This window comes from Pleurodeles waltl, chromosome 8 (genome assembly GCF_031143425.1).
Source record: "Pleurodeles waltl isolate 20211129_DDA chromosome 8, aPleWal1.hap1.20221129, whole genome shotgun sequence".
Classification (NCBI taxonomy): Eukaryota; Metazoa; Chordata; class Amphibia; order Caudata; family Salamandridae; genus Pleurodeles; species Pleurodeles waltl.
Window position 1 is genome coordinate 742,688,937 of NC_090447.1, and position 26,211 is coordinate 742,715,147.

Genomic DNA, 26,211 nt, shown 5'->3' on the forward strand with positions numbered 1-26,211 from the left:
GACTGGACATCAAATGACTGACACTTCTTCCGTGAGGATGGATATGTCTTTCTCGCAGTTAAACGAGGTCATCTTCTTGTTGGCATGAGAAAGATGAAGAGCTTGACAGGCCCTACGGTGATGAATTTTTACTTTATTCTTTGCTTTGCAATTATGCTATAATATTATCACATATATTTGCTGTGTACATTGCAGTTGAGACTCATTTTGATATTTTTTCCTTTCATTGCTGTGACTATTTTTAAACGTGTGCTTTCGACCTACTAATTTCTTTTTAGGAACCTCGTGGTGAAGTAATAATAAATGTCTTCTTTGAACTAAGTAGTGCATTCTAGAGATTTGTGTCAGCTCGGTCATTGGTGAAAGCAAAACATTATGGCGTATTTGTTAGTCTAAAGAGTGTTTGGAGAGGTTCAGAGTGCACAATTTAAAAGTGTAAATATATTTTTGTTTAGAAAATTAAAGGAAGCACCGCAAACCATGTTTGAAAATGCACGTGAAATTAAAATGCCTTATGATGTTTTGGGTAATGTATTTTCTTGTTTATCAGGACTTTCTAAGTTTTGGGATGGGTGCTTGGATAAAACAAAAGTGTTTTCATATTTAGAAAAGGTGCTTTTTGAAAGTAATGATGTCCCTTTTGTTCTTGACAGGAGGGTTTCCATACTTTTGTCTGCTTACAGAAAAATGCATGAGAGATGTAAACAGTTAGAATATGAAAATAAGAATTTACGGGAGCAAACTGGCCAGAACAAATTATTGCAAGATAAAGCTGAAATCTACCAAGCTGTTACAGACGAATCTGACTTTTCACATTTCAGTAACAAGGAGGTTAAAAAAGGTGGGGGCCAGTGTGAGCTGCATGAGCATAGCGTAGTCCTTCGTGCACAGGGTAGCTCACAGTCTTTGGCAGGAGTTGAAATGCATTCTTCAAAAAATTACACTGAGCAAGAAGTTGACAATGTTACCGGTATATTCAGACCACTTTTGCAGAGTACGATGTGTACAATTAGTTCAGACAAGACAGAGGTACTGTCGCAAAATGTGCAGTTTCTGGAAATTCTGTGGAATCCAGAACATAGAGAGATGATGTTACAGGTAAATCAAAAGATTTTGGAGCTTGCTACTCTTTGCACTAAGCAAGAGACACAGAGTTTCATTAAATTGTTTGATTTTTGGTAACAGTATAGCCCTCATCTGAGTAAAATGTTAACGCTTTGGTACAAAGTAATTAGGAGAAAACAGGAGTTTAAATGGAGTGAAGAGCTACTGTGTGCTTCTGATTTGGCAAATTAAATAATGCAATAGACTTTTGACATGTGGACAGTGCAAGAGGGAAACATTGAGTTACATGTAACTGTTCAGGGACAATATGAAAACTGGAATATATGGCATAAACGAGGGAGGACAAGGGTGCCCCTAGGAATTTGGATTAGAAACTATCCGACTCTGGGGAGCACTATACTCCTTTTGAAAAACAGCTTTTGACATGTTTTTGGACTCTAGTGAATACTGAGCAAATCACACTAAATTATAATGTAATTTTGAAACCTGAAATATCAATCATGCAGTGGGTGATGAGTTCACGTAAATCACACCGTTTAGGACATGCACAAGAGGCTAGTATCATACTCTGGATCTGGTACATACAAGACAGGGCTCGAGTAGGACTGACAGGCACTGCAGGCCTACATGAACAGGTGTCACAAACAATCCCCTGTACAGGATGAGGAGAGGGTGCAGGAGGTACCACAGGTAAGAGTCACCAGTGAAATGGAGTGTGCCATTTGAATTCGTATCTCCTGAGGATAGGAAGCATGTTAGTTTTACTAATGATTCATTGAAATACGTAAGTACTAAAAGACATTGGAAAGCGGTGTCATACAACCCAGTTACTGAAATGTTGTTGTCTACCACAGGAGAAGGAAAAAGTAGCCATTATGCAGAGTTGTACACTGTGTGCGAGATTCTAAAGCAAAAGCTGCGGGGACACTGATTTGTGGTTCATTACCAATGGATTAGTGTTGGACTTTTGCTTTTGCAGGGTCATCCCCAGACTTTTTTGCCTCCTGCCTCCTATATTTTTCTGACATGTTGCTGTTGGCTTTTCAACTCTGAGCACTTTACCCCTGCTAATCAGTGCTAAAGTGCATATGCTCTCCTGTTTAAATTGTATGTAAGTGGTTTATCCATGATTGGCATATTTGATTTACTAGTAAGTCCCTAGTAAGGGGCACTAGAGGTGCCAGGGCCTGTAAATCAAATGCTACTAGTGGGCCTGCAGCACTGGTTGTGCCACCCACATAAGTAGCTCTGTAATCATGTCTCAGACCTGCCACTGCAGTGTCTGTATGTGTATTTTTACACTGTAAATTCGACTTGGCAAGTGTACCCACTTGCCAGGCCTAAACCTTCCCTTTCCTTACATGTAAGGCACCCCTAAGGTAGGCCCTAGGTAGCCCCAAGGGCAGGGTGCAGTGTATGGATAAGGTAGGACATATAGTAATGTGGTTTATATGTCCTGACAGTGAAATACTGCCAATTTCGTTTTCACTGTTGCAAGGTCTGTCTCTCTCTCATAGGATAATATGGGGGCTACCTTTAAATATGATTGAAGTGTAGATTCCCCTAGAGAGTAGATGGACAGGTGGAGTTTGGGATCCCTGAACTCACAATTTAAAAATACATCTTTTAGTAAAGTTGATTTTGAGATTGTGCGTTTGAAAATGCCACTTTTAGAAAGTGAGCATTTTCTTGCTTAAACCATTCTGTGACTCTGCCTTGTTTGTGGATTCCCTGTCTGGGTCAGTTTGACAGTTGGGTTGTTTTTCACCTCACACCAGACAGTGACACAAAGGGAGCTGGGGTGTGATCTGCATTTCCTGATTAGCCATCTCTGCTAGGAGGGAGGGGTGGAGTGGTCACTCTCATCTGAAAGGACTGTGCCTGCCTCTGACAATGCTGTCTCCAACCCCCTGGTGTGTGTCTGAGGCCTTGCCTGGGCAAGGCAGGATTTCACAAGAAGGTGTGAGTCCCCTTTGAAGAAAGGTGACTTCAAAGACTAAAATGGGTATAAGAAGGGCACCCAAACTTACAAACTTTAGAAACACTTCTGGAATCAAGGGGAACCTCTGCCTGGAGAAGAGCTGATCGCTGAGGAACAAGTGCTGCCCTGCCTGTGACTGTGCTTTGTGGAGCTTTCCTGCAGTGCTGCTTCTGCCAGAGTAAGAGGGCAAAGACTGGACTTTGTGTGCCTTCCATCTTGAAGAAGAAATCTCCAAGGGCTTGATGTAGAGCTTGCCTCCTGTTGTTGAAGTCTCAGGGATAGCAAAGACTTCTTCCTGCCAGCACCTGGAGTCTCTGGAGAGACCCCTACTCTGCTCTGTGGTGCCCTTCCAGTTCCTGGGACCCTGAAAGGAGAGGCTGGCAGCCTAAGGACAAAAAATACACGCACCGAGCACCGTGCGGAGAAAAGATCGACGCGAATCCGATCGCGGCTGAGAAAACGACGCGACGCCGGCTCCGCAGCTGAGAAACGACGCCGCAGGAAACGCGACCGGAGAATCGACGCCCGGAGCAGGAGAAACGACGCGCAGCATCGCTGACGAAGGCTGAGAGATCGCAACCAGCGCCGCGGGACTTCGGACCGTCGCGTGGCTGGCTTTTTCGACGCGCCTCGCCGAGCCGAGCTGTTTTCGACGCATATACCCGTGCAGGGTTATTTTCGACGCACACCGCCCGTGCGGGGTTATTTTTGCCGCAAACCAGGTACATTTTCACACTAGCAGCGCTAGTGTGGTGTTACAACTACCTAAAGACTCTTTTTATTTTAAACCTTTAAAAAAATCATAACTTGACTTGTGTATGTTGGATTTTTGTCGTTTTGGTCTTGTTTTGTCTAGATAAATATTTCCTATTTTTCTAAATTGGTGTTGTGTCATTTTGTAGTGTTTTCATTAAGTTACTGTGTGTATTGGTACAAATACTTTACGCCCAGCACTCTGAGGTTAAGCCTACTGCTCTGCCAAGCTACCAAGGGGGTAAAGCAGGGGTTAGCTGAGGGTGATTCTCTTTTATCCTAACTAGAGTGAGGGTCCTTGCTTGAACAGGGGGTAACCTGACTGTCAACCAAAGACCCCATTTCTAACATTGGTGACCAGCGGTCGGGATTTGGACTTGTATTTGTACTTGACATACAGTAATTAAGTGTACACTACTGTTTTGATCTCAGACCACTACGTGACCACATACTACTTGTCTTGTGATTCTGCTTTTTGTTCTCTGATGTCCTCCTGGAAGTATTGATGATATTTTTGGACTTTGTTTTTTGGTTGTGAAGCCTTTGCAGAAATGGAAGTCAATTTCTGGCACCTATCTATGTATAAAAAGTGGCAGCTTAAAGCATTCTGCATGGAAAGGGGACTGGCTGTGAACAAGGAATCCAGAAGGGAGGATCTTGAGTCAGCCCTGCTTCAGGATGAATTGAAACGTTGTCAGGCAACACCACCAAATGAGTCTGAGGAGGATAACTACTCTGAGGAGGAGGATTACTCCAAAGAGGAGGGCAGTGGCCCTGAGGAGGGAACAGAAAGAGATGATAGGCTCCTAGCTCGAATCCGGAGTCTGGAAGAGTTTAAGAGGGCCGAGGAGAAGAGAGCCTTAGCCCTGGCAGAAAGGAGGAGGGACTTAGAGATTAAAAAAATGATTTATGCTTACGAGCTTAAATTGAAAGAGCTGGAAGTCATGAGGGCTGAGTCCAGCTGGAATGGTGGCAGCAACAATTGTATATCCAGTGATGCTGCAGAAGTACACATGCCCAGAGAGGTGGTGCCCTACTTGAAGGAGGGAGTTAACACACGCCAGGAGGTTCAGGGGTATGAGGTAGCTCCAGTGATGCACAGGGTCCCTGAGGTGGATTGGGGAACTGGCATGGGGAGTCATATTCCTACTGGTGGGAGGGACACTCTACTGACTCTAGTTGAGAGTGACAGGGAGAGGGGTTCCCCCCAGGTAGAAGTCCTGGTTATGGAGTGTGAAAACATCCCAGAAGAGTGTGGGTTGAGTGTCAGGGACAGTCAGGTACTGTCTCACCAGTCTCAGGAGGGTGAGGTGGGGTGCTTTGTCAAGGCAGAGTCACTGGATGGTTGGGTGAAGGGTACTTTGGTTAATTCATGTGAGGGGCTGAGTGATGTAATTGCTGGAGAGCATATGTCTAGTCCTTATTTTCCAGAGCTATGCCAACACCAGGTGGAGTGCGAGTTCTCTGACCCCAGGGAGCTTACAATGGAGGCAGACTTCTGGGTGAGTACCAGAGAGTCTGAAGAGGCATTTGGGGGTGCTCCTGAGAGGAGTGGTCTAGGTAGTTCCCAACCAGGTGAGGTAGGGAAGGATTGTAGTGTCCCAGGTAGGTCCCAGTGTAGTGGGATGGGTGAGGGACCCCATGTCCAGTCTCAGAGGAGAGGGAATGGGGATGGGTTGAGGCCCAAGGTGCCCGAGATCCGGTCCCAGGTCCTGGAGGGTTCCCTGCGGGAACCCCAGGAGGGGAGCCTAGCCTGTACCATAGGGCCATCTGTTGAGGGAGACCCCACAGTGTCAGGAGAACTTGGGGGGGCGGCTGTAGCCAACGTCCCACCAGTTCTGGTGTCTGGCAGTACCACTCCTAGTGAGGGGTTGCAGAAGTCCAGACAGAGGGTTGAGAGGGGGTTGCGGACCCCAGTGGAGAACCTGGAGGTTCAGGGGTCAGCTCTGAGTGCAGAGCCCCCCAGGAATGACCTTGGTGAGACCATTTCTGGGCTGGGGGGAATCCAGACTCTGTCAGATGGGCAGAGGTCAGGAGACCTGCGCCAGCCAGACTCTTGTATGGCCCTTGGGGAAAGTGTTTCCCTTGTGGGGGGTAGGTGTGCCCCCCAGGAAGTCCTGGTGCGCCAGGCAATGATTCAACCGCAGGATGGTGACTCTGGGTTGGATGATCAGGTTCAGGGGGTAAACTCTGACCTGATGGGGAGTACGTGTGCTCCCAAGGAAGTCCTGGTGCGCCAGGCAGTGGTTCAACCGCAGGGTGGTGACCCTGGGTTGGATGACCAGGTTCAGAGGGTAAACTCTGACCTGGTAGGGGGTAGGTATGCCCCCCAGGAAGTCCTGGGTTGCCAGGCAGTGATCCAGTCTGTGGGTACAGACCCTGGATTGGGAGGCCAGGTTAAGGGTGTCCCCCCTGACCTGGAGGAAGGGGCTACTGCTAACAGTACCCCTACCATGTTGTCTTCTGGGGGGGCCGCTCCTAGTTGGGTGGTTCAGGACCCCAGAAGAGAGGGCAGGGGGAGGGAAGCCTCACCCCTGGCCCTGGTCCAACCTGAAGGTACAGACCCCAGGTTGGAGGATCAGTTGCAGGTTAACATCCCTGCAGTGATGGAAGAATTGTGCAGGACTGCTCCTACAAGCACCCTGACAGTTTTGGACTCTGGGGGTGCCGCTTCTGCAGGGAGGGTACAGAGCCCCAGAGGGGAGGACCAGGGTCAGGTTGTCATCCCTGACCTGGTGGAAGAGAGAGTGGTCAAAGGGTGCCAGGCACCTGGGGCTACCGCCCCCCACTCTCCACAGTCACAGTGGTTAGAGAGGCCTGAGGTCGGGCTCTCATCCCTGACAGTTGTCTGGGGCCACTGTGGCTTGCTGTCCTGGTGGACAGAGTTGCCCCTGGGGGGGGGGAGGACGAGAGTCACACCCCGGGGGTGGAGTGGGCAACACCACTGTGTTGGCCCTGGTGGTACTATCTGCCCATTGCAATACATCTGTGAGCAAAGTAAAGTTAGGTGTTGCACAGAGGGTGTCTGTAGATGTGGAGAAGGGTTCCCCATGGGTTAGCTTAGTGAGCCCTGAGAGTATGGACAGAGGGATCCAACTGGAGTCAGGAAGGCGTAGAACTGGAGCATGCCCCTGCTGTTGTGGGCCTGGGTCCCTGTTCTATCGCCCCAATCAGGGAAGTACATCAAGGTATTGATTGTTCTCCCCTGGCTTTAGGCTGGTAGGGGGTCGTGTTGGACTTTTGCTTTTGCAGGGTCATCCCCAGACTTTTTTGCCTCCTGCCTCCTATATTTTTCTGACATGTTGCTGTTGGCTTTTCAACTCTGAGCACTTTACCCCTGCTAATCAGTGCTAAAGTGCATATGCTCTCCTGTTTAAATTGTATGTAAGTGGTTTATCCATGATTGGCATATTTGATTTACTAGTAAGTCCCTAGTAAGGGGCACTAGAGGTGCCAGGGCCTGTAAATCAAATGCTACTAGTGGGCCTGCAGCACTGGTTGTGCCACCCACATAAGTAGCTCTGTAATCATGTCTCAGACCTGCCACTGCAGTGTCTGTATGTGTATTTTTACACTGTAAATTCGACTTGGCAAGTGTACCCACTTGCCAGGCCTAAACCTTCCCTTTCCTTACATGTAAGGCACCCCTAAGGTAGGCCCTAGGTAGCCCCAAGGGCAGGGTGCAGTGTATGGATAAGGTAGGACATATAGTAATGTGGTTTATATGTCCTGACAGTGAAATACTGCCAATTTCGTTTTCACTGTTGCAAGGTCTGTCTCTCTCTCATAGGATAATATGGGGGCTACCTTTAAATATGATTGAAGTGTAGATTCCCCTAGAGAGTAGATGGACAGGTGGAGTTTGGGATCCCTGAACTCACAATTTAAAAATACATCTTTTAGTAAAGTTGATTTTGAGATTGTGCGTTTGAAAATGCCACTTTTAGAAAGTGAGCATTTTCTTGCTTAAACCATTCTGTGACTCTGCCTTGTTTGTGGATTCCCTGTCTGGGTCAGTTTGACAGTTGGGTTGTTTTTCACCTCACACCAGACAGTGACACAAAGGGAGCTGGGGTGTGATCTGCATTTCCTGATTAGCCATCTCTGCTAGGAGGGAGGGGTGGAGTGGTCACTCTCATCTGAAAGGACTGTGCCTGCCTCTGACAATGCTGTCTCCAACCCCCTGGTGTGTGTCTGAGGCCTTGCCTGGGCAAGGCAGGATTTCACAAGAAGGTGTGAGTCCCCTTTGAAGAAAGGTGACTTCAAAGACTAAAATGGGTATAAGAAGGGCACCCAAACTTACAAACTTTAGAAACACTTCTGGAATCAAGGGGAACCTCTGCCTGGAGAAGAGCTGATCGCTGAGGAACAAGTGCTGCCCTGCCTGTGACTGTGCTTTGTGGAGCTTTCCTGCAGTGCTGCTTCTGCCAGAGTAAGAGGGCAAAGACTGGACTTTGTGTGCCTTCCATCTTGAAGAAGAAATCTCCAAGGGCTTGATGTAGAGCTTGCCTCCTGTTGTTGAAGTCTCAGGGATAGCAAAGACTTCTTCCTGCCAGCACCTGGAGTCTCTGGAGAGACCCCTACTCTGCTCTGTGGTGCCCTTCCAGTTCCTGGGACCCTGAAAGGAGAGGCTGGCAGCCTAAGGACAAAAAATACACGCACCGAGCACCGTGCGGAGAAAAGATCGACGCGAATCCGATCGCGGCTGAGAAAACGACGCGACGCCGGCTCCGCAGCTGAGAAACGACGCCGCAGGAAACGCGACCGGAGAATCGACGCCCGGAGCAGGAGAAACGACGCGCAGCATCGCTGACGAAGGCTGAGAGATCGCAACCAGCGCCGCGGGACTTCGGACCGTCGCGTGGCTGGCTTTTTCGACGCGCCTCGCCGAGCCGAGCTGTTTTCGACGCATATACCCGTGCAGGGTTATTTTCGACGCACACCGCCCGTGCGGGGTTATTTTTGCCGCAAACCAGGTACATTTTCACACTAGCAGCGCTAGTGTGGTGTTACAACTACCTAAAGACTCTTTTTATTTTAAACCTTTAAAAAAATCATAACTTGACTTGTGCATGTTGGATTTTTGTCGTTTTGGTCTTGTTTTGTCTAGATAAATATTTCCTATTTTTCTAAATTGGTGTTGTGTCATTTTGTAGTGTTTTCATTAAGTTACTGTGTGTGTTGGTACAAATACTTTACGCCCAGCACTCTGAGGTTAAGCCTACTGCTCTGCCAAGCTACCAAGGGGGTAAGCAGGGGTTAGCTGAGGGTGATTCTCTTTTATCCTAACTAGAGTGAGGGTCCTTGCTTGAACAGGGGGTAACCTGACTGTCAACCAAAGACCCCATTTCTAACAATTAGCCATTTGGCTTCTCACATGACGTGCACATAACTGGTTCATTCACTCAAAGGAGATGTGGAGCAAAGAGTTGTGGCAGGAAATTTGGGCAATGTTAGAACAGAGTAAAGTCATAGATGCTCATTGTTCCATTGAATCGTTAGAACGCTAGTTCAGTTCCATTTCAGACGTCAAAGACAAAAGTTCAGAGGCAGAAGTGTCAACCCAGAATTCTGACTTGGTGGGGATGGCTAAGTGGGCGCACCAGAAATGTGGACACCTGGGAGAAAAAGCCACTTACAGGTGGGCAGAGATAAGAGGGATGCACATTCCCCTAGATTTGAAAAAAACTGTAATTTTGCAATGTCCTATGTGTCAGCACACACAACAGAGATCTGTCCCGCATACCAATAAAGGTCAGTTGGGGAGAGGAAAGTTACCAGAACAGATACAGCAAATTGATTACATTGGACCAATACCGATTAGTAGCGGCTGTCAATACGCCTGTACCGTAGTGGACACTTATTCTGGATACTTGATTGCTGTCCCTTGCAAATGTGCTACTCAGCACAATACTGTCAGAACTCTGGACTTTTTAATGTAATACTATGGAGTACCACTCCAGATCCAGAGTGACAATGGGTCACACTTCAAAGGCAAATTGGTACAGGACTACTGTTCTCAGCACAATATTGAGTGGATATATCATAGTCCTTATTATCCACAGGCCTCAGGACTGATTGAGAGAATGAATGGTTTACTGAAAGCTCAATTGCGAAAATTATCGGATGGAACTTTGAAAAACTGGAGAGAGCATTTAAATGAAGCCCTCCAGATTCTGAACAATAGACCATTAACAAATGCTGAAACACCTATGATGCGAATATTAACTCCAGCTTTACAAATACAACCACATGTGGCCACCAATACCATCACATACTGGAAAATAAGACCTGGAGCGTTAGCTCCTTACAGAGCCACACCCGAATCTGCAGGTCTGGACTTACCTGCTTTACAAGCTTACAGACTAAAACCCCTAGACATAGCGTTGTGTGAAACAGGTGTTGGAATTCAGATTCCCCCAGAGCATTTTGGATTGATTGCTCCCAAATCTGGGTTGGCCCTTAAAGGTATTCAGGTTTTAGGAGGAGTGACTGATGCAGATTACCAAGGAGAAATCAAAGTTATTCTGTTAAATAGTGGCAAAGTTGACTTATTCATTCAAATTGGAGACAGAATTGCCCAACTTATCATAAGTGCAGTATATGGAGGTTTGGTAAGGAGGGGGACTGCCCCAGCCCTTCCGACAGTGAAAGGAAAGGGAAGTTCAGCAGATAAAAACCTCAGTGAAAAGGTGTGGGTTGAATCCCCAAATGGCCCTCCAGAATCTGAAGAAATCATAGCAAAGGGCCCCAATAACGTCCTACTGATTATAAAACAAGGAAAGGAAAAAGGAGAGCACATTTCAGATGACAAATGTTATTTGCAAGAAAAGTAATATTTGTTTCTTTTACAGATCCTACTACGACTTGCCACTGACCAGGAGTGTGCTGAGTGGTCTCCCTTTGGGAGGTTGCGTGTGGGGTCAGGGGAAGGATCGCACCCCCAACCTGAACCTGACTGATACCCTTTGTGCAACGCTCCTGCTGCCTTTGAAGTACAAAACCTATGGCTCCATTTTGTGCAAATTGTGCTTCACAGATCAAAGTTCTGCATGGGGACAATGCAGAGTGCCATGGATGTTCTGTCAACTTGTTTGATTACATTCTTCTACTGGAATTAACCCATGGCTTGTTGCCATCTGATGATGCTGCCAGTCTCATTAAGCAAAATTGCCAGTTAGCTTGCTGTTTTTCATGTGAAAACCTGGCTTTCACGTACATTCCCGCAAAACTTTCAGGTGGACCGTGTACCTTTACATGATTAGAATTCATGATGTTTCCATCGAATTCTACACCAACTTACTATCGTAGAGCCAGTAGTCAATCAGTTATTATCCCAATCAGTCTGTTCATTATAGGTGTGTCCGATTTAAATGTTTATAAGAGCAATACGTTAATCCACTTCTATTGCTTTCTAGTGATTGTTTTTAATCATTGCAATATGTTGCTGTACACAATGCAAACCTGATTTGCTTATGATGTTTTCTTTTTTTTTTTTTTAAATAAGAGAAAAGTACACAAAGTCATTGATTAAAAGGGTAGAAATGTAATGAAAATAGATGTTTTTGACCACTGACTTTGTGTTGCGCCACTTTGCATATTAGTTATTCAGTGTTCACCAGTTGCAGATTACATTTTGTATTCACTTTAGCTGCCTATTGGCTTTATCGTGGCGTTAAGACATTGCAGTTGAGCTGTGTTTTTCCAAATGGTAAACTGAGCCTGTTTTTCATATTTTCTCTCACCGAACAGTTAGCCAGTCAACATGATAAGAAAGGATAGTGCAGGGAATAGTTCGGCCTTGGGAGGAGAGCCATGAAATATTGGCCAGTTTTCAACAGTTTTTGTTCCAACTCTGACCTACAGTAGCCAGCATGTTTGAATATTTCTTTCATGGGAGGGGTTTTCTCCAGGAAGCCCTTTCGGTTTTTTAAAGGTATAAAAAGGTGGCCCTGCTCAGTAGCAAGGGAGTTTCCAAGACATCGGTCAGGATTGGACGTCAAATGCCTGACACTTGTCCCATGAGGGTGGATATCTCTTTCCCGCAGTTGAACGGGGTCATCTTCTTGCTGGCATGAGAAAGATGAAGAGCTTGACAGGCCCTACGGTGATGAATTTTTACTTTATTCTTTGCTTTGTAATTATGCTATAATATAATCACATATATTTGCTATGTACATTGCAGTTGAGAATATTTTTTTATATATTTTCCTTTCATTGCTGTGACTATTTTTAAACGTGTGCTTTTGACCTACTAATCTCTTTTTAGGAACCTCTTGGTGAAGTATTAATAAATGTCTTCTTTGAACTAAGAAGTGCAGTCCAGAGATTTTTGTCAGCTCGGTCATTAGTGAAAGCAAAACAGCTGGCCATTACGCCCCTTGTGGCATGGCTTTGTGTTGATGCTGTAGTGAAGGGGCTTGAGTGGACGAAGGAGAGTTCGGAAAGAACCTCCCTCTATGCGGATGATCTTTTAATATGAGACCCACGATAGTCCAGATATACGGCCCCAAAAAAATTAAGGATTTTTTTTAGGCTTTACCAGCCTCACTAATAATATGGCTAAGTTAGTAGTGCAACCGATAAGAGTGGACCCAGAGGATCCGAACAGCGCCTTGTCGATGACGCGATCGACTGATAGATTTAGATACTTTGAGAAGTATATGATAGTTGATAAAAGTGGTGCTTAGGTCACCCGTCCTCCTTTCCCTTATGGGTCAAGTGACAATTTTTAAAATGTTGTCATTGCCATGGACTTCTCTAGCAAGTGGAGCAGTTTCCGATAACTTGGACATTTTTCAAACATATTATGTCAGTAGTACAGAGCGTCTTCAAGAGGTCAAGGTGACCAGAATAGCTTTGTCTAAAAGTTATGTCAATATTTGGTGGAGGCCTCGGAGCTGCAGATGTTCAATGCTATCAAACAGTGGTACACCTGTTGGTGGTTAATTCCTGGTTCCACTCCCCACAATTGATCTTGCATTCACAGCAAAGAGATGGGCAATAGCAGAGGGGCATTTTTTTCAATACCTTTACATGGGTCATAACCCAACATGTCTTCCACCAGCGACGATGTGAGTGCAGATTCTCTGATGGGAGAGACAATTAGGGACTTGGGGTAGCATAAGAGACTCACTGGGGAGGAGTGGTGAAACTCCACTTCGGGTGGGAACCATGCTTAGAGATACTGCAACCCTTGAGGGTTTCTACGACTTCATAGGCATATCCACGAAGGGGGAGGTAATGAATGGGACCTACCTCATCCCATTTGTCCAATTACAGACTTCTTTCCACATACACAGTTGACAGTTTTCCCATAACCGCAAACTTTGCCATGCTCTACATCCACATATGAGACAGCCGATTGAAAACCATGAACTTAACCTCTTAGAAGCTCAACTATTAGACAATGAAAAGTGGTGTAAACAAATTTCCCTGATTTATCTTTCTATTGTCAATAACTCATCTGATCATTTTGCTTTATTTAGAGCAGCATGGGAAAAAAGATCTTAGGGGTTTATCTGAACAAGGAATTATGACATGCTAAGATCGCCTTAGAGACAGAGCCATAGCCACTGCCATGAAATTTAGCCTAATGCAACTATGATACTACTGAGAGTCTACATTAACCAGTTCAAACTCAAGCACTTTAGGAAGACTCCCTTTCCTGAATGCCTTAGGTGTGGGAATAGAGAGGGTCATTTTTTACCATAGTATGGTGACATGCTCTGCATTTGACGGAGGTTGAGGAAACAAGGAGAAAAGGTTGGCTGGTCACCAAGTCTAGAGGCCAAACTTACACTTCTTCTGGATCTTTACTCTAAAAGATATAAGGAGGTCTTCCTTTACCCGAGGCTGTTGTTGGTGGAGAAGGACATCGTAGGAGGGGGGGGGGGGGAGGGGGGTCACACACTTCCTAGGAAAACTGGGCTAAAGAGTTAGATAACAGCATAGTTTAAGAATGGCCTATTTATGAATCTGGAGGCTGCTCTATCAAGTAAGATCTGGACTTACTGGCAAGATTACATAGGAACTATTATGGGGGACGAAGCATTAGGTGGAAACCTGGGAATATAGGATATCCTTGTTGGATGAATTTGTTATATACCTTATGTGATCTTTGGCTATTTGAACACGTAATCTATATTTAAACTATTTGAATATTATTTTTCTATATAATATTTGATGGAATTTCAATAAAATTTAACTTTAAAAAAGAATTACTCCAATCCCATCAAACAAGGGCCAAGTAAAATCATCTCTTCCGCTATGTGGATATTCTGCCCACTTTGGCCCAGGATTTGGCCTAGTTACTGAACCTTTTAAAAAATTGCTAAGAAAAGGCGCAATATTCACATGGGAAGGGGATTAAAAAGTAAGCCTTTTCTAAAGTCATGTCCATGCTTATAAACTCACATGCTCATCACTTTTTCAACCCAGGTGCTAAAAGCGTAGACAAAGTAGATGCTAGTTGGGTGGAAAGTGGTGCTGTGATCATCCAAGCTGTGAGTGCTAAAGATATTAACACTGGGTTTGCTTTGAGATGACTTAGGAATTAAGAACTGCATTACAGTGGGTCCCTTGAACATTTACAAACATATTACTCAGCAGTATAGAGAGGGAAGCACTGGATTGCGCTTGGGCTACATAATATTTATAACTTATTTCTGAAGAAGGACATTTTATATTTTGACAGATCATAAACCACAGGTAGGTTTGCTCGATGAAAAGAGCATGGGGAAAAGATAGTCCATCATTAGAAGGATTACTTTAATGTCCCTCATATTGCTGGTGGGAAGAATTCCTAAGCCAATTTTTCAGAGGTTTCTAGTAATAAGTGAGGCATTAAAGACAGTTGACAAGACCATGAGTATGTAGTTAGGGTTAATATCTTACTTGATATTGGAATTCCATTCCAGAGAAATAATAGGTGCGGATTAAGAACTTTGGAACATATTGCGTGTGACTGGCCCAGGGAAAGAATCTTGACTGACTAGTAGAAACCATGATAAAAGGTTCAAGATGAATTGAGTGTCTAAGGTGACCTTATAATGAGAGGGGACAAAATTGTTCCTCCTAAAAGGAGATAAATGGAAATTCTTTGAGTTACCACACTGTGGACGTTCTAGACTCCCATTTAAAAAAATAAAATAAAAAAAAAACTGAAATTTGACTGTGGTGGCCAGGGTTATAAAAATTAAAGAACTATTGGATCAACTCTGAGACGAATGAGTGAAGCTGACAGATAAGGACCAACATTTAGCTCCATCATCTGCTTCCAGGTAGAAGACAAAAGGCTTTTAGAAATATGAGGTGTAAAATGCCAGATTCGGAAATTTTGCAACTTATATCCATAATTGAGAGTGATCTTCTTGGTTTGCAAAAAAAAAAAAAAACACTGGCTTTTTGTCAAGGATCTATTAACTATCCTATACCATTCTACACAAAATACCATAGAAGGATGACCTTCTGAGGCTAAAAAGCTAGTGCTCCCTACCCTTCCACACTGATAGAATACACCAGTAAGGAACATCTATTTTTCAACCAAAAGAAATATGAGCAAACAAGAGTCACTCAAATTCGTGAATGAGGGGAGATCAAGTGAAGTGTGTATTCATTTAGCATGCCATTGAAAAGATTTTAGGAATATCTAAAAATAAATACCCAGTTTTTCTAAAGCATCCTTCTACAGCTCTGCAAGACGACGCAAACCATTTGTTTCAGATTTTCTTGTCATATTGACCTCACTGTGGTCAGTTCAACCAGAATGTGGAGGGAGCTCAGCACCGCTAGATATCCAGATCCATAACAAAGGACAAGTTATTCCTACTTTCCATTGGCTACTTACCAGCCCAGATCAACCTAATCAAGATGGCTCTCAACTATGTAAAAAGATTAGTAATAAGTATGAATGGTATATCTTGAGAAAAGTAAAGTAACTTTTATGAGAAGATCATCTAAGCAGAAGAGAAACAGGCAATAATGGACAAAAAAGTAATTTAAAATGCTGTACCTGGAACCGAAGCTCATTAATGGAGCTACCCAAATCTGCTTGAGTCATATTTTACAATGCCTTGGCCAATCACTATATCTCAATGCCTACACACAGAAGAAGAGATCAAGGGCCACATGTATGAACACATTTTCCCATAGACACAGAATGGGCAAAACTGCTCGATACATATGGCCCCAAGATCCTAATCTTCCCATTGTCTCCATTAGAGGTTTTTCAGATTCTGACTAGTTTGCCATAAAATTAGAATATTTAGAAATATTTAGGAAATCTGAGCAGTTAACACATTATAGAGGACAGGTTGTCCTTGGGGATTATACCAAACAACATAATATTGTCTGCATAAAGAGAGATGCTGATCTACAGTGAGTACATTCTCAAGGCCCTAGATCCATAATATCCCTGTCTTAAAAAAAAGAAAATAACATGCCAGTAAGTGTTGGTACCCATTAGGGATTAGAAAGCGGACATTTTAATACAAAATCTGCAAAAATAAAATAACTATTGTGTTTAGTTATCAGGTGGTAAGTAAAAAGTGCAAATGAGGACTAAGAGGATTTCAGGATTTTTGATTATATGTCTTCTCTAACTTCACAGTGCACATATAATAGGGACACTCTCCAAGTGGTCTCCGAACCCTATATGGGATTACATTTTTGGGACACATCTCCTTGAATGATGAGCCTTTACCAATATAGTCTGGCATCTTCATTATTGGGATCCTAATCTGGTACTGAGAAAGATCCAAGGGTGCTATTGTCCCCTTTGTTTGCCAGTACATCTGTTCCTATGTGCTACATATTCTGTTCTGCTCTACACCTATACACACTAAATGAAAACGGTCTATGGCTTGACCCAAAAATAATTCTTTACTGCCAAAGTCTCCATATTATAGGACTAAAATTCAACAGACTAATTTATGGACACTGCATTTATTTTCATTGATGTATTCCTGTGATTCTAACCGTTCCCACCAGGTCCGGTACTTTCTTCAGGGAACTTAGATAAAGTTGACTACTAATGTGTCTTGGGCCTCTTTTTAAGCAATTGATATGGATGGGTGTCCATACACCCCAAACAGTTAATGGTACAATTAGGTGATTAACTTACCTAAACAGATAAGAAAATGTGCTATAAATATGATCAGGTGCATCCATCTGGTTTCAATAAACAGTGCTCAGTTGTGTACACTTGTAGTAGCAAAATTTGGCAAAGCCAATATGTCTTATTTTGCACATAGCTGCATTACCTCAAATCATTACAAGCTGTCCCTCTTTTGTAAGAAGCAAAAGCTTGAAAGCCATCACTAAGCTGCACGCCTTCAAGACTTTACTAGATGTCCCTAGCAAGTCAGATGTAACGGCTTCAGATGTTCTTCTCGAAGCTGAGGGAGTGTGGCTTCAAAATAAAAACCAGCAGAAACTTTTCTGCTACTCCAATGAATTGTGCATGTTTTCCCACAAATAGATAAAAATGCCAAAATTGGTTTATGACGATTATTCAATATTGCAGCTTTCAATAAATATTTTGAGGACTACGGTTGTGATGACATCCTAGTACACAATGGTACCAGAAGTCGGTGGTGAATGCAAGTGCCTTCAGCCTTATTTTTAGCAAACTGTTTTTGAGTGGTACTATACTTGTGCACCAATAATTCCAGTTGTAGATGCTGAAGGCCACACCCCTATTCTGTGGCAGGAAGCACAATCTCAATAGTAGTTGAGCAGAGACATAAAGGGCTCTAGTGGGGAGGTGTGCCTGGGGCCTAATAAGGCACCGGGAAGGGGTCCACGTGGCCCCCTCACCCCTTTTTCTGTATTATATTGGTCCCGGGGATAAGGTCACTGAGACCTAACAAGGCCCAGGGAGGTGGGCTGCATGCCCCTCGCCTCTTAGATTTTGGCCCAAGGGGATAGGGTCCCTGCGGCATTTAAAGGCTTGTGCAAGGAGGCCACATGCGGCACCCACACCATTTTATTGGAACTGGTGCCAGGAGATAGGGCCCATTAAGGGTCAGGAAGGAAGCTGCAATCCCTCTACTCTTTATATATATGTTTTGGCCCTGCTGCCCGAAAGCCAACACTATGCTGTGCACGACAAAGGCTGTGCATGGTGTGGGGTTGGCAGCCTGTTTGGGGCACAGGGCATCGCAGCAGGCCTAGCCCTGAGGCCAACCCCACGCCGCGCATGATGCAAGACTGTGCGCAGCGTCGGGTAGGCTGCTGGCTTTGCAGCAGTGGGTTGGCCAGGTCCTGTGGCCAAAATCCTGTGCTGTGTACGGCCAAAGCCAGGGACTGCAGACAACGCCTACCTTCAGCCTTCCGCGAAAGGAAGGGGGGAGTGGGGGGTCGGGAGGGGCAGAATGCTGACTTATTTTTAAAAAAAGAATCAATTAATCAAAAAAAGTTAAAGTAATGTTATAGTTAGGTGAGTATGTTTGTGACAACATTAACATTCTGAACTACAAAAACCACAAAGAAGCTCACCAGTTATAACTAGCAGAGCTAATTAAACCTTGCGCCCCGTCATGCACAACTTATCACCTCACATATTACATTACTCATGACATCTTGTATGACAACAATTAGGACACCACAGATGACATCTCAAATGACCTATTCACCTAAATATAACATTACTTTAACCTTTTCAGTATATATATCTGCTAAAGCACGAAGCAGATGTTTATTCCAAAATAACCAGTCCCTGCAACGCATTTCAGCACAAAGCCTTGATCAAGCATGGGGTGGCAAGTGCTTTTAAACTCAATATATTGTGAACAAATTAAGAAGCAACAGGAGAGGACTCGATGAATACATTAAACTCTATCTCAGGGCAGCAGCCATCTTAGAGTGGTAGCAAATCTCAATACATTTGTATACAGCATATACAATAATCTCTCTCCACAATATGGATATATACAAAATAAATAAAAAAACAGCCCCATAAATACATTAAGTGCCACTATATTAAGCACCATTCCGGAGAATGAATTATCTGTATATTATAATACACCCAACACATGCAATCAGGTTGAACGTGAAAAAGTATATCATGTTGCATTCGATTACATGTAACATCCCACACACTGTTATCATGATTAAAGCAGCTAATGAGCGTACATAATGATTCAGGGAGACCTGATCCAAAACAACAGATTACATTTGGAGATTCGAACATCTAGCCCAAGTGGGCAATGTTTTGCATGGTTGTAGACTCCCTGATTGACTAATGGTAAATTATCACTGGTTATATTAAACTACCTGCTCTCAATGATGGGCTGCATGTGTGGCCCGGTAAAGATAGCATTAATATTACTACAGCATTTAATTTTTATTTCAGTGCTATTAAAAAAAAAAAAAAATCTTCGCTCAGAGCATTACTCAGCACACCCAACATGCTCAGTACTTCTCTTAAAGCCTTAATCAGCACACCTGACATGCTCACCCTTGCAGGCCCATAGTTGATGCAAGCATCTACTAATGATTCCTCCCCAGCGTGCGAAAATAAACATTGTCAATGCAGAACCCTCTTTGCAAAAAGTCACTGTCCAACATTGCACTTTAGTTTCTTTCTTTATATATGTCTTAGTAAGCCTACTCTATAGTTTCAATGCACCACACAAGAAAGGCACATTTTGGAATACAGGTTGAATTTCTTACAATGTACTTTGCATTCAAAATTAGACGTGTAATACACATTGTTGCATAAAACATTACCACATTATCTCCCGACAGAAGACACAGTTCTCAAAACACTGAAAGACATATCTATAGTTGCATGCAAACAAATAGTAAATGGATAATGCTCCAAATATTTTAAAGAGTACTAAAAATCACATAGTAAACCATGCAAAGTAAAAAATGAATAACAGGCCTCAGCCTCCGAATTCCAGTTCTCCCACTGCCCCCTGTCTTTCCGAGACCTAAGATGGTATATTCGCTCATGGAAGAGAAGGCAGAGATGATGAGTGACAGTATTTCTAAGCAAATGTATATATAGTCTTATACGAAAAGTATTCGGGTATGTGGTCTAGTGTTATGCTATGTTGTGATAAGGACTGATGATGAATCAAAAGGGCAAACTATGAGAGTAGCAGCGAATGGGACTGCATTTAATAGCTATTGAAACATGGCACGACAGCAGCAGCGAAACAGTCACAATATAAGGACCATTGAAATGCCAGTTTGCCATATGGTGGGCCACATGGAAGACAGGGGCTACTGGTCCCGGAACATGGTGGTTGAGATATTTTGCACTGTATTCCTGGAGTCCGTCCGACTAAGGCTTTGCAGATTGGTCCAAGTACACACTTTGGTCTCTTGACTCTAAAGAAAGAGTTGGTGAGCAGTCAAACACTTCTCATGGAGGTAGTGCGGGGCAAAATGTTAGAACTCACTCAGACAAAATAATGTTTTTTTCTAGTCTAGTGCTTATCTTGGTTGATTGCAAGTCCATCTAGGATTCCTGTGTGACTGTTTACAACCCATATGGTGCCATGTCCCTGTTCTCTGAGCTTCTCTAGTGTTTATGAGACTTCTACCCAAGGATAAGCACAGTTGCAGTTCATTAGGTCTGTTCTCATGCAGAGTATTTCGAAATTCCGTTCAACACTTCATACTGCAAATAAAATTGTATATGTGAAAGTCAATCTCACAGTTGCAGCACATAGTCTTCATGTCAAGCTAAGTCTTTTGCGTGTGAATCCCCTTTACCTGGTCAAATTGCTGCTTTTGTGTGGTGCTGGCAGGCTTTCTCTTGGCCAGCACTTTCACTGGTGACTATGCTGACAAGGGATTGCAGCACCAGCGGCACTCAGGACTCCAGTTGTGGTGGGTGGACAGCATTGTAGACCTGCTCAGTGGGTGCCTGTCATTGAGATACGACCTCCAGACCAGGGTCTGAAAGTACTTGCTTCCAGCAGCTGTGCCCTCTAGGACGAGATCAGGCTTTTGGTTTAACTGTGATGGCAACTCCTGAACTGTATTTGTTTGATGTCAGGCAACAACAGTGCCAGGCCTTTGGACATTGCAGAGGTGACAAACAACACAGGTTTACATCTTGGTAGTACACTGGGGGCCATAATGAGAGTTCAGGAGACCCTTCACGCCAGGAAGGGTGGGGGGTAGACTTCTACTTTGCTCCCAAGGGCTGTCAGCAAATTCTGGTTGTTCCTCACTATGAAAACATGACCTGGCCTCTCCTCTTGGACAGTACTTCTCATTCCCTCTCTAAGCAGGAAGGCCTTTTTACTTTAGGCAGACAGTCACCTTTTCCAGCAAGTTCTGCAAATGAATGCAGATGTCCCCTCACCTCTTGGAAACTGGTTGTCATGTCCCTGATCACACCACAGCTTTTTGAGTAATATGAAGAACACTGCCTTCCTTGGTCAAGAACTTGGAACTGGAAAAAAATGGGGTGGTTTGGATCCCACTTTTAAACGGATTTTCCAAACAGTGGATGTGGCCAGACTAAGGTTTCAGAAACAACTTGGAGTGATTATCTTTCAAATGCAATTTTCAGAATACTCCACAAATAGAGCCTTTGTGCAAGGTGCTGCATCTCACAGGAGGTATAATGGGGTTCGCACAAGCAGAAATATCCACAACAAGGGCACAATGAAGTGCAAATTCTCAGCACCTGGCTGGCAGTAGTTTTGAAGAAACACTCAGGGACAGACAAAGGGGCATTACCCTGACCAGAAACACCTGTATCTTGAACAACAGAAACTACTGCCCCACCCTTCAAGCCAACCTGTCAATTCTGGATCACCATTACATCTTTCTGGCATTATCGGCCACTCCAAGTCTCTCAGGTCAGTAGCTCAACCAGTATGTTTCTTTTTTTTTTTTTTGTATGCAGTGGGAGAGAGTCTCTTACCATAAAAATGACAGAGAGATGTGAGATGATGGGCACATTGTTCTTAAGAAAAGTAAGTAGGTTCAGGGTTATTGCAGTAGGAAGGTCAAGGGCTCAGATCTTCCCAGGTGTTTTGAGACTTGGAACTTCAGCTGAGTAACATTGTGAATAAAAGAGGAATCCAATAGCAAATATGGGCAAACTGTCAGCTAACAAATAATCCAAGAAACAATACTGGAACCATTTATTGTGCATTTTTTCCTGCACAGATTGAAGGTGCTTAAACAGGTTAGTGGTGTCTCAAATAACTAGTTACTATACGACTAAGATTTCTTGAGACTCGCTGCTATGGCACTTTCTATATTATACCAATGTATATGCAAAGCATTTAGGTGTAAGTGTAATGTTGTTGAGCATTCAGCTTAAACCAATGTGTGAAATGTGTACTGCCTTGATGTAGGTAGAGTGCTTTAACTTGTGTTATGTACACTTTGAAATACAGAAACCTTGTATGTTCGAGGAAGTATGAAGTGTGAGCAATTTATTTTAAAAAAAACACACTACAAGTGAACAATAATCATCATATTTATTTTCTTGTTTTAAATATTTTTTTATTACATCTCGATTTTCTTCATATTTTCTCTCCTAATTTGGAGGATTAAAACAATGCTGCCAACTTCAACAAAACATTACAAGATGAACGTGGGTGTTTCCAAACTTGGCTGTTCAAATTTCTCTTTCTAATAAACATGGTCATAAAATAAAGTACTATCTAAGTAGATAGCACATGCAACAAACCTAATCGTCTCAGCATTCAGTTATCAGCCTCTGCAAATAAACTATGCTGTATTTGTTCAGAAATTCAAATAAACTAATTTTTAAACCACAAAATGAGTCACCTACCTGTCATGGAGTTGATATCTTTCTCTCACCTCCTCCAAAACAATTCGCTTTGGCCCTTCTCCTCCTATTAGGAAATTCAAATCTGGATACTTGTAACATAACACTGGAATTATGCCACTGAGTAAATCTATTCCTGACAGGACAAAGGAAAAAGGGAAAGAGTTACTTAAAACACCCGTTTCAGAACCTTGGCTGAAAGATTTACAACTAATATAATATGGAGTAAACAGTACTGTTACTGTGTACACATCAAATAGGATCAGCACACACACACTACGTCAAACATTAACATGGGCGTGGTAAAAATCAATGCAGATTACACATTTTTTCCAAGCAATGTTGTCTTTTATCAACTTAGATTTGATAAAGGCAGTGTTGAACTCGAAGTTTGAAAACAAACCACAGGCTTGTAAAGTAATTACATGCAAGTCTTTATGTGAGAGCTATTGGTTTTGTCAATGTTAATGTCTTTTAGCCAAAAGCATACAATTTAAGAGTGTAAGTAAGTTTTTGGTATGGGTACAGAAGTGACTTTCTCACATGTAAAACCTGCCTGGACTTAATAAGTATGCCAGAGTTTGTAAAAATATATTATATTTGGGGCACTGCAGCAATAAGCAGAGGAGGGCACAGATCTATGTGCGCCACAGGAGGGGCTGGACTTCGAGTGTAAGAGTGAGTGAGTGAGTGAGAGTGAGTGAGAGTGTGTGTGTGTGTGTACATATGCTTTTTCTGTAAGGGATATAACGGTTTCTTTGCATCAGTGTCATCCTTTCTTTTGTTAATTCTTTAACGCATGGACATTGCAGTGTAGGACACTGGCGCGGTTTGTGTTTCCTGTCAGAACTGTGATGTAAATTTTGTGAAAGGACAGCATGCTTGTGCTATTTATGAAAAATTGCATCTCCCCCACCTAGTGTGTAAAGAGTACATCCACTATTCCTTCCCAGGGAACCCGATAGGAGGAAAGGAAAAAAAGGGTAGTTGTGATGACAGTGTCCTAAATGCAAGGGAGCTGCAATCAGCACTCAAGTGTCAGTCGTCTGTTTCTAGTGAATACAATAATGTAATTTATCAACAGTCTTTGCTTCAGGCACCAATTAACATGGATGTATTCCAACCAATTCTGATTTTCGAGGCTTAGCACATTACATCTCTAATAGCTATGGTATTTCCTCATAAAAGCATTTCTCTCTGCGTTCAAATTCCTTTGCCAACCTTTGGCAGACACCCACAACGTTTTTGGAGAGTTTTACAGGTCTTGAGAAGTAATTTAAGTTTAGGATGTCAGCTGTTTTAAATTGTTTAGGAAAACAACCGGAGAATGAATCTAATCATGCAGAAAAAAAAACTCGAAACATTCTCAGTTGTATGCACGATCTAAGCATTACTTTCATAATTATCTTTTCATAAACTTATGAATTCTGTATGTAAACAGAGCTTCTCTTCCCTTTGTGTCCGATACACCATGTACTTTTAACCGTATATACAACCTCGCCAGTTACCACACACGTTTTATATAGTGAATTGTAAAGAGCAGCAAGAGCACTGAGGCGCTAGAGAAAAGGCACCCTGTATGTGGACGGCATGAGGGGAATTGCATATAACATTAAAAAGGGACTAGAGAGACAGAGGTGGAACACGGTGCAGAGCAAATGTATGTGGGAGCAGATATGAGGTACTTGGGGCAGACACAATGAGAGGACTGGCGAAGAGTCGTTAAGAAAACAACAAGCATCCTCTCACTTTGAAGTCAGAAAAAGAAAAGTGAACAGTCACCCTTGATTTGTAAAGGACAGTAATGGGATTGTGGCACTAGAGAAAAGACACCCTGTATGCTGGAGGCGGGTGAGGGGAAAGGAGGGAATCATATGCAACAGTGAAAAAGGACAGGAGAGACAGGGACGGACAAAACACAGTGAGTAGCAAATTTTTATGGGAGCAAATGAGAAGAAATAGGATCGACAGACACTTTGAAGTTTGAAAAAGAAGAGTACAGAGGAAGTCGTAAAAACAGCATCTGACATTTGACCTCGGTCTTTGAATGCACAGCAAATATGATGAGATAAGAACAAGATTTACAAGCCTGTACAGAAACAGAGCTCAGAATGAATGAAAACATGAGCGCTCATGTAAGGTGCTCTTAGAGAAAGAAAAAAGTAGCTCCTAAAACACTTCCTAAAATGGGAGTAGTGGATGGGTAGCAGTAATTGGTCCATGCTGTCATGGAGGGCTAAACATAGGAAAAGGCATGACACAAGCATGCCAATGACAAATGGGGAGAAGAAATATGAGAGCAATGACTAAGCCAGCAAATGAGAAGCCTATGCGCAGGGGCTGCAGCCCACAAAGTATATACAGCAGCCTCTTCAAGACAGTGCATACGCGGTCTAGCTGAGATCTAAAAATCGACAAAATCAGTTGTGATCAGGATAAAATTAAATGTTAAAAGGTGCATTACTAAATTTCGACTGATAAGGCAGTATGTAAAGTTAAGACTTCAAAAAGCCTTGTACAAATCCGTAAATAATCATTCCTACAATTTTGAAACTAAGGTGATCTGAAACAATATTTTAATTGTAATCTATTATTTAATTATATTCTAATTCTTTTCCATTTTTAAAAAGTAGTAGACAGCAAATGTATAAGTGATATTTTGCAAGTTTCCGGACCCAAACTTTTCCCTGCAAGGCGGATCACATAAAATAGGAAATGTGGATTCTGAAACAGTTTTAAAACTTGGAAAGCCACTCAAGGTAGATTTCCTCCCATGTATGAGGAAGATTTGAAAATTTCATGGAAGTTACAAAAGTCTCAAGGAAATATAAGGAAGCGTATATTTCCATGAGCATTCTAGCTGATCACAATGCACCATGCAGAGTTTCCAACTGGTAGAAAATCCAAAACAGGACCTGTAGTATAAACATATACTTTTCCAACTAAACTTTTTTATCTGAATAGAGGAAATATGTTTTGCTCTGGAGAAACTTATTCCACTAAACCCATTTAAAACAAGTAGAGGTTCCTTCCTTTTCTCACCCAGTAAGGACTCTTGCACTTGCTTTTGTAGAAGTTCACTGTGTGCAAACTTGCTGATGTAGAAAAGAGAGCCAAGTAGACAGATTTTTCCCCAGGGCTTAGTGCACAAATATTTTGTCGCGGACCAACAGTACGCTACAGAGTGTGGCTGAGGACCACAATTATGCTGTAGTGGATTGGCGGACAGAGAAAAAATGCATTTGGAGCTATGAGTCACAGAGGATATTTTAGTTCTTTTTGTTCTTTGCCTCCTCCTCCACGTTAGGTTCCTACTCACCTCATGAAATTTACCCCCCACCCCCTGAGACTTACCATACGGTCCACTCCCCCCATGGTGGTGGAATGACGACTCAAGTAGTTGGTAATAAACGAAATAGAAGATACGGGTTTTAACATGGCAGAATGTCTGAGTTGAATGCTCACTGCTGGCAAATGTGGTGGCCAATGGGTCAAAATACTGAATTCCAAAAACCCACAGTCAACCTTCCTTTCTGCTGTAGTCAGTAAACCATTTACCACAAAGTGGGTAAAAAACATCACTGTTAATATTTTATCTAAATTTCTATGTGCTACATCATGATAAGGTTATAACTGTGTG

At 43.0% G+C, this 26,211-nt stretch overlaps 1 protein-coding gene across 2 annotated transcripts in view; it reads right to left on the reverse strand.

The window, feature by feature from the left end:
* PIGA (phosphatidylinositol glycan anchor biosynthesis class A) overlaps positions 1-26,211 on the reverse strand; it is a 120,517-nt gene that overhangs the window by 49,957 nt on the left and 44,349 nt on the right. For both annotated transcript variants that reach the window (XM_069204949.1, XM_069204950.1), the window contains one exon: positions 22,575-22,707. In XM_069204949.1, coding sequence (XP_069061050.1) covers positions 22,575-22,707 — 133 coding nt within the window. The remainder of the gene's footprint in view (positions 1-22,574; positions 22,708-26,211) is intronic.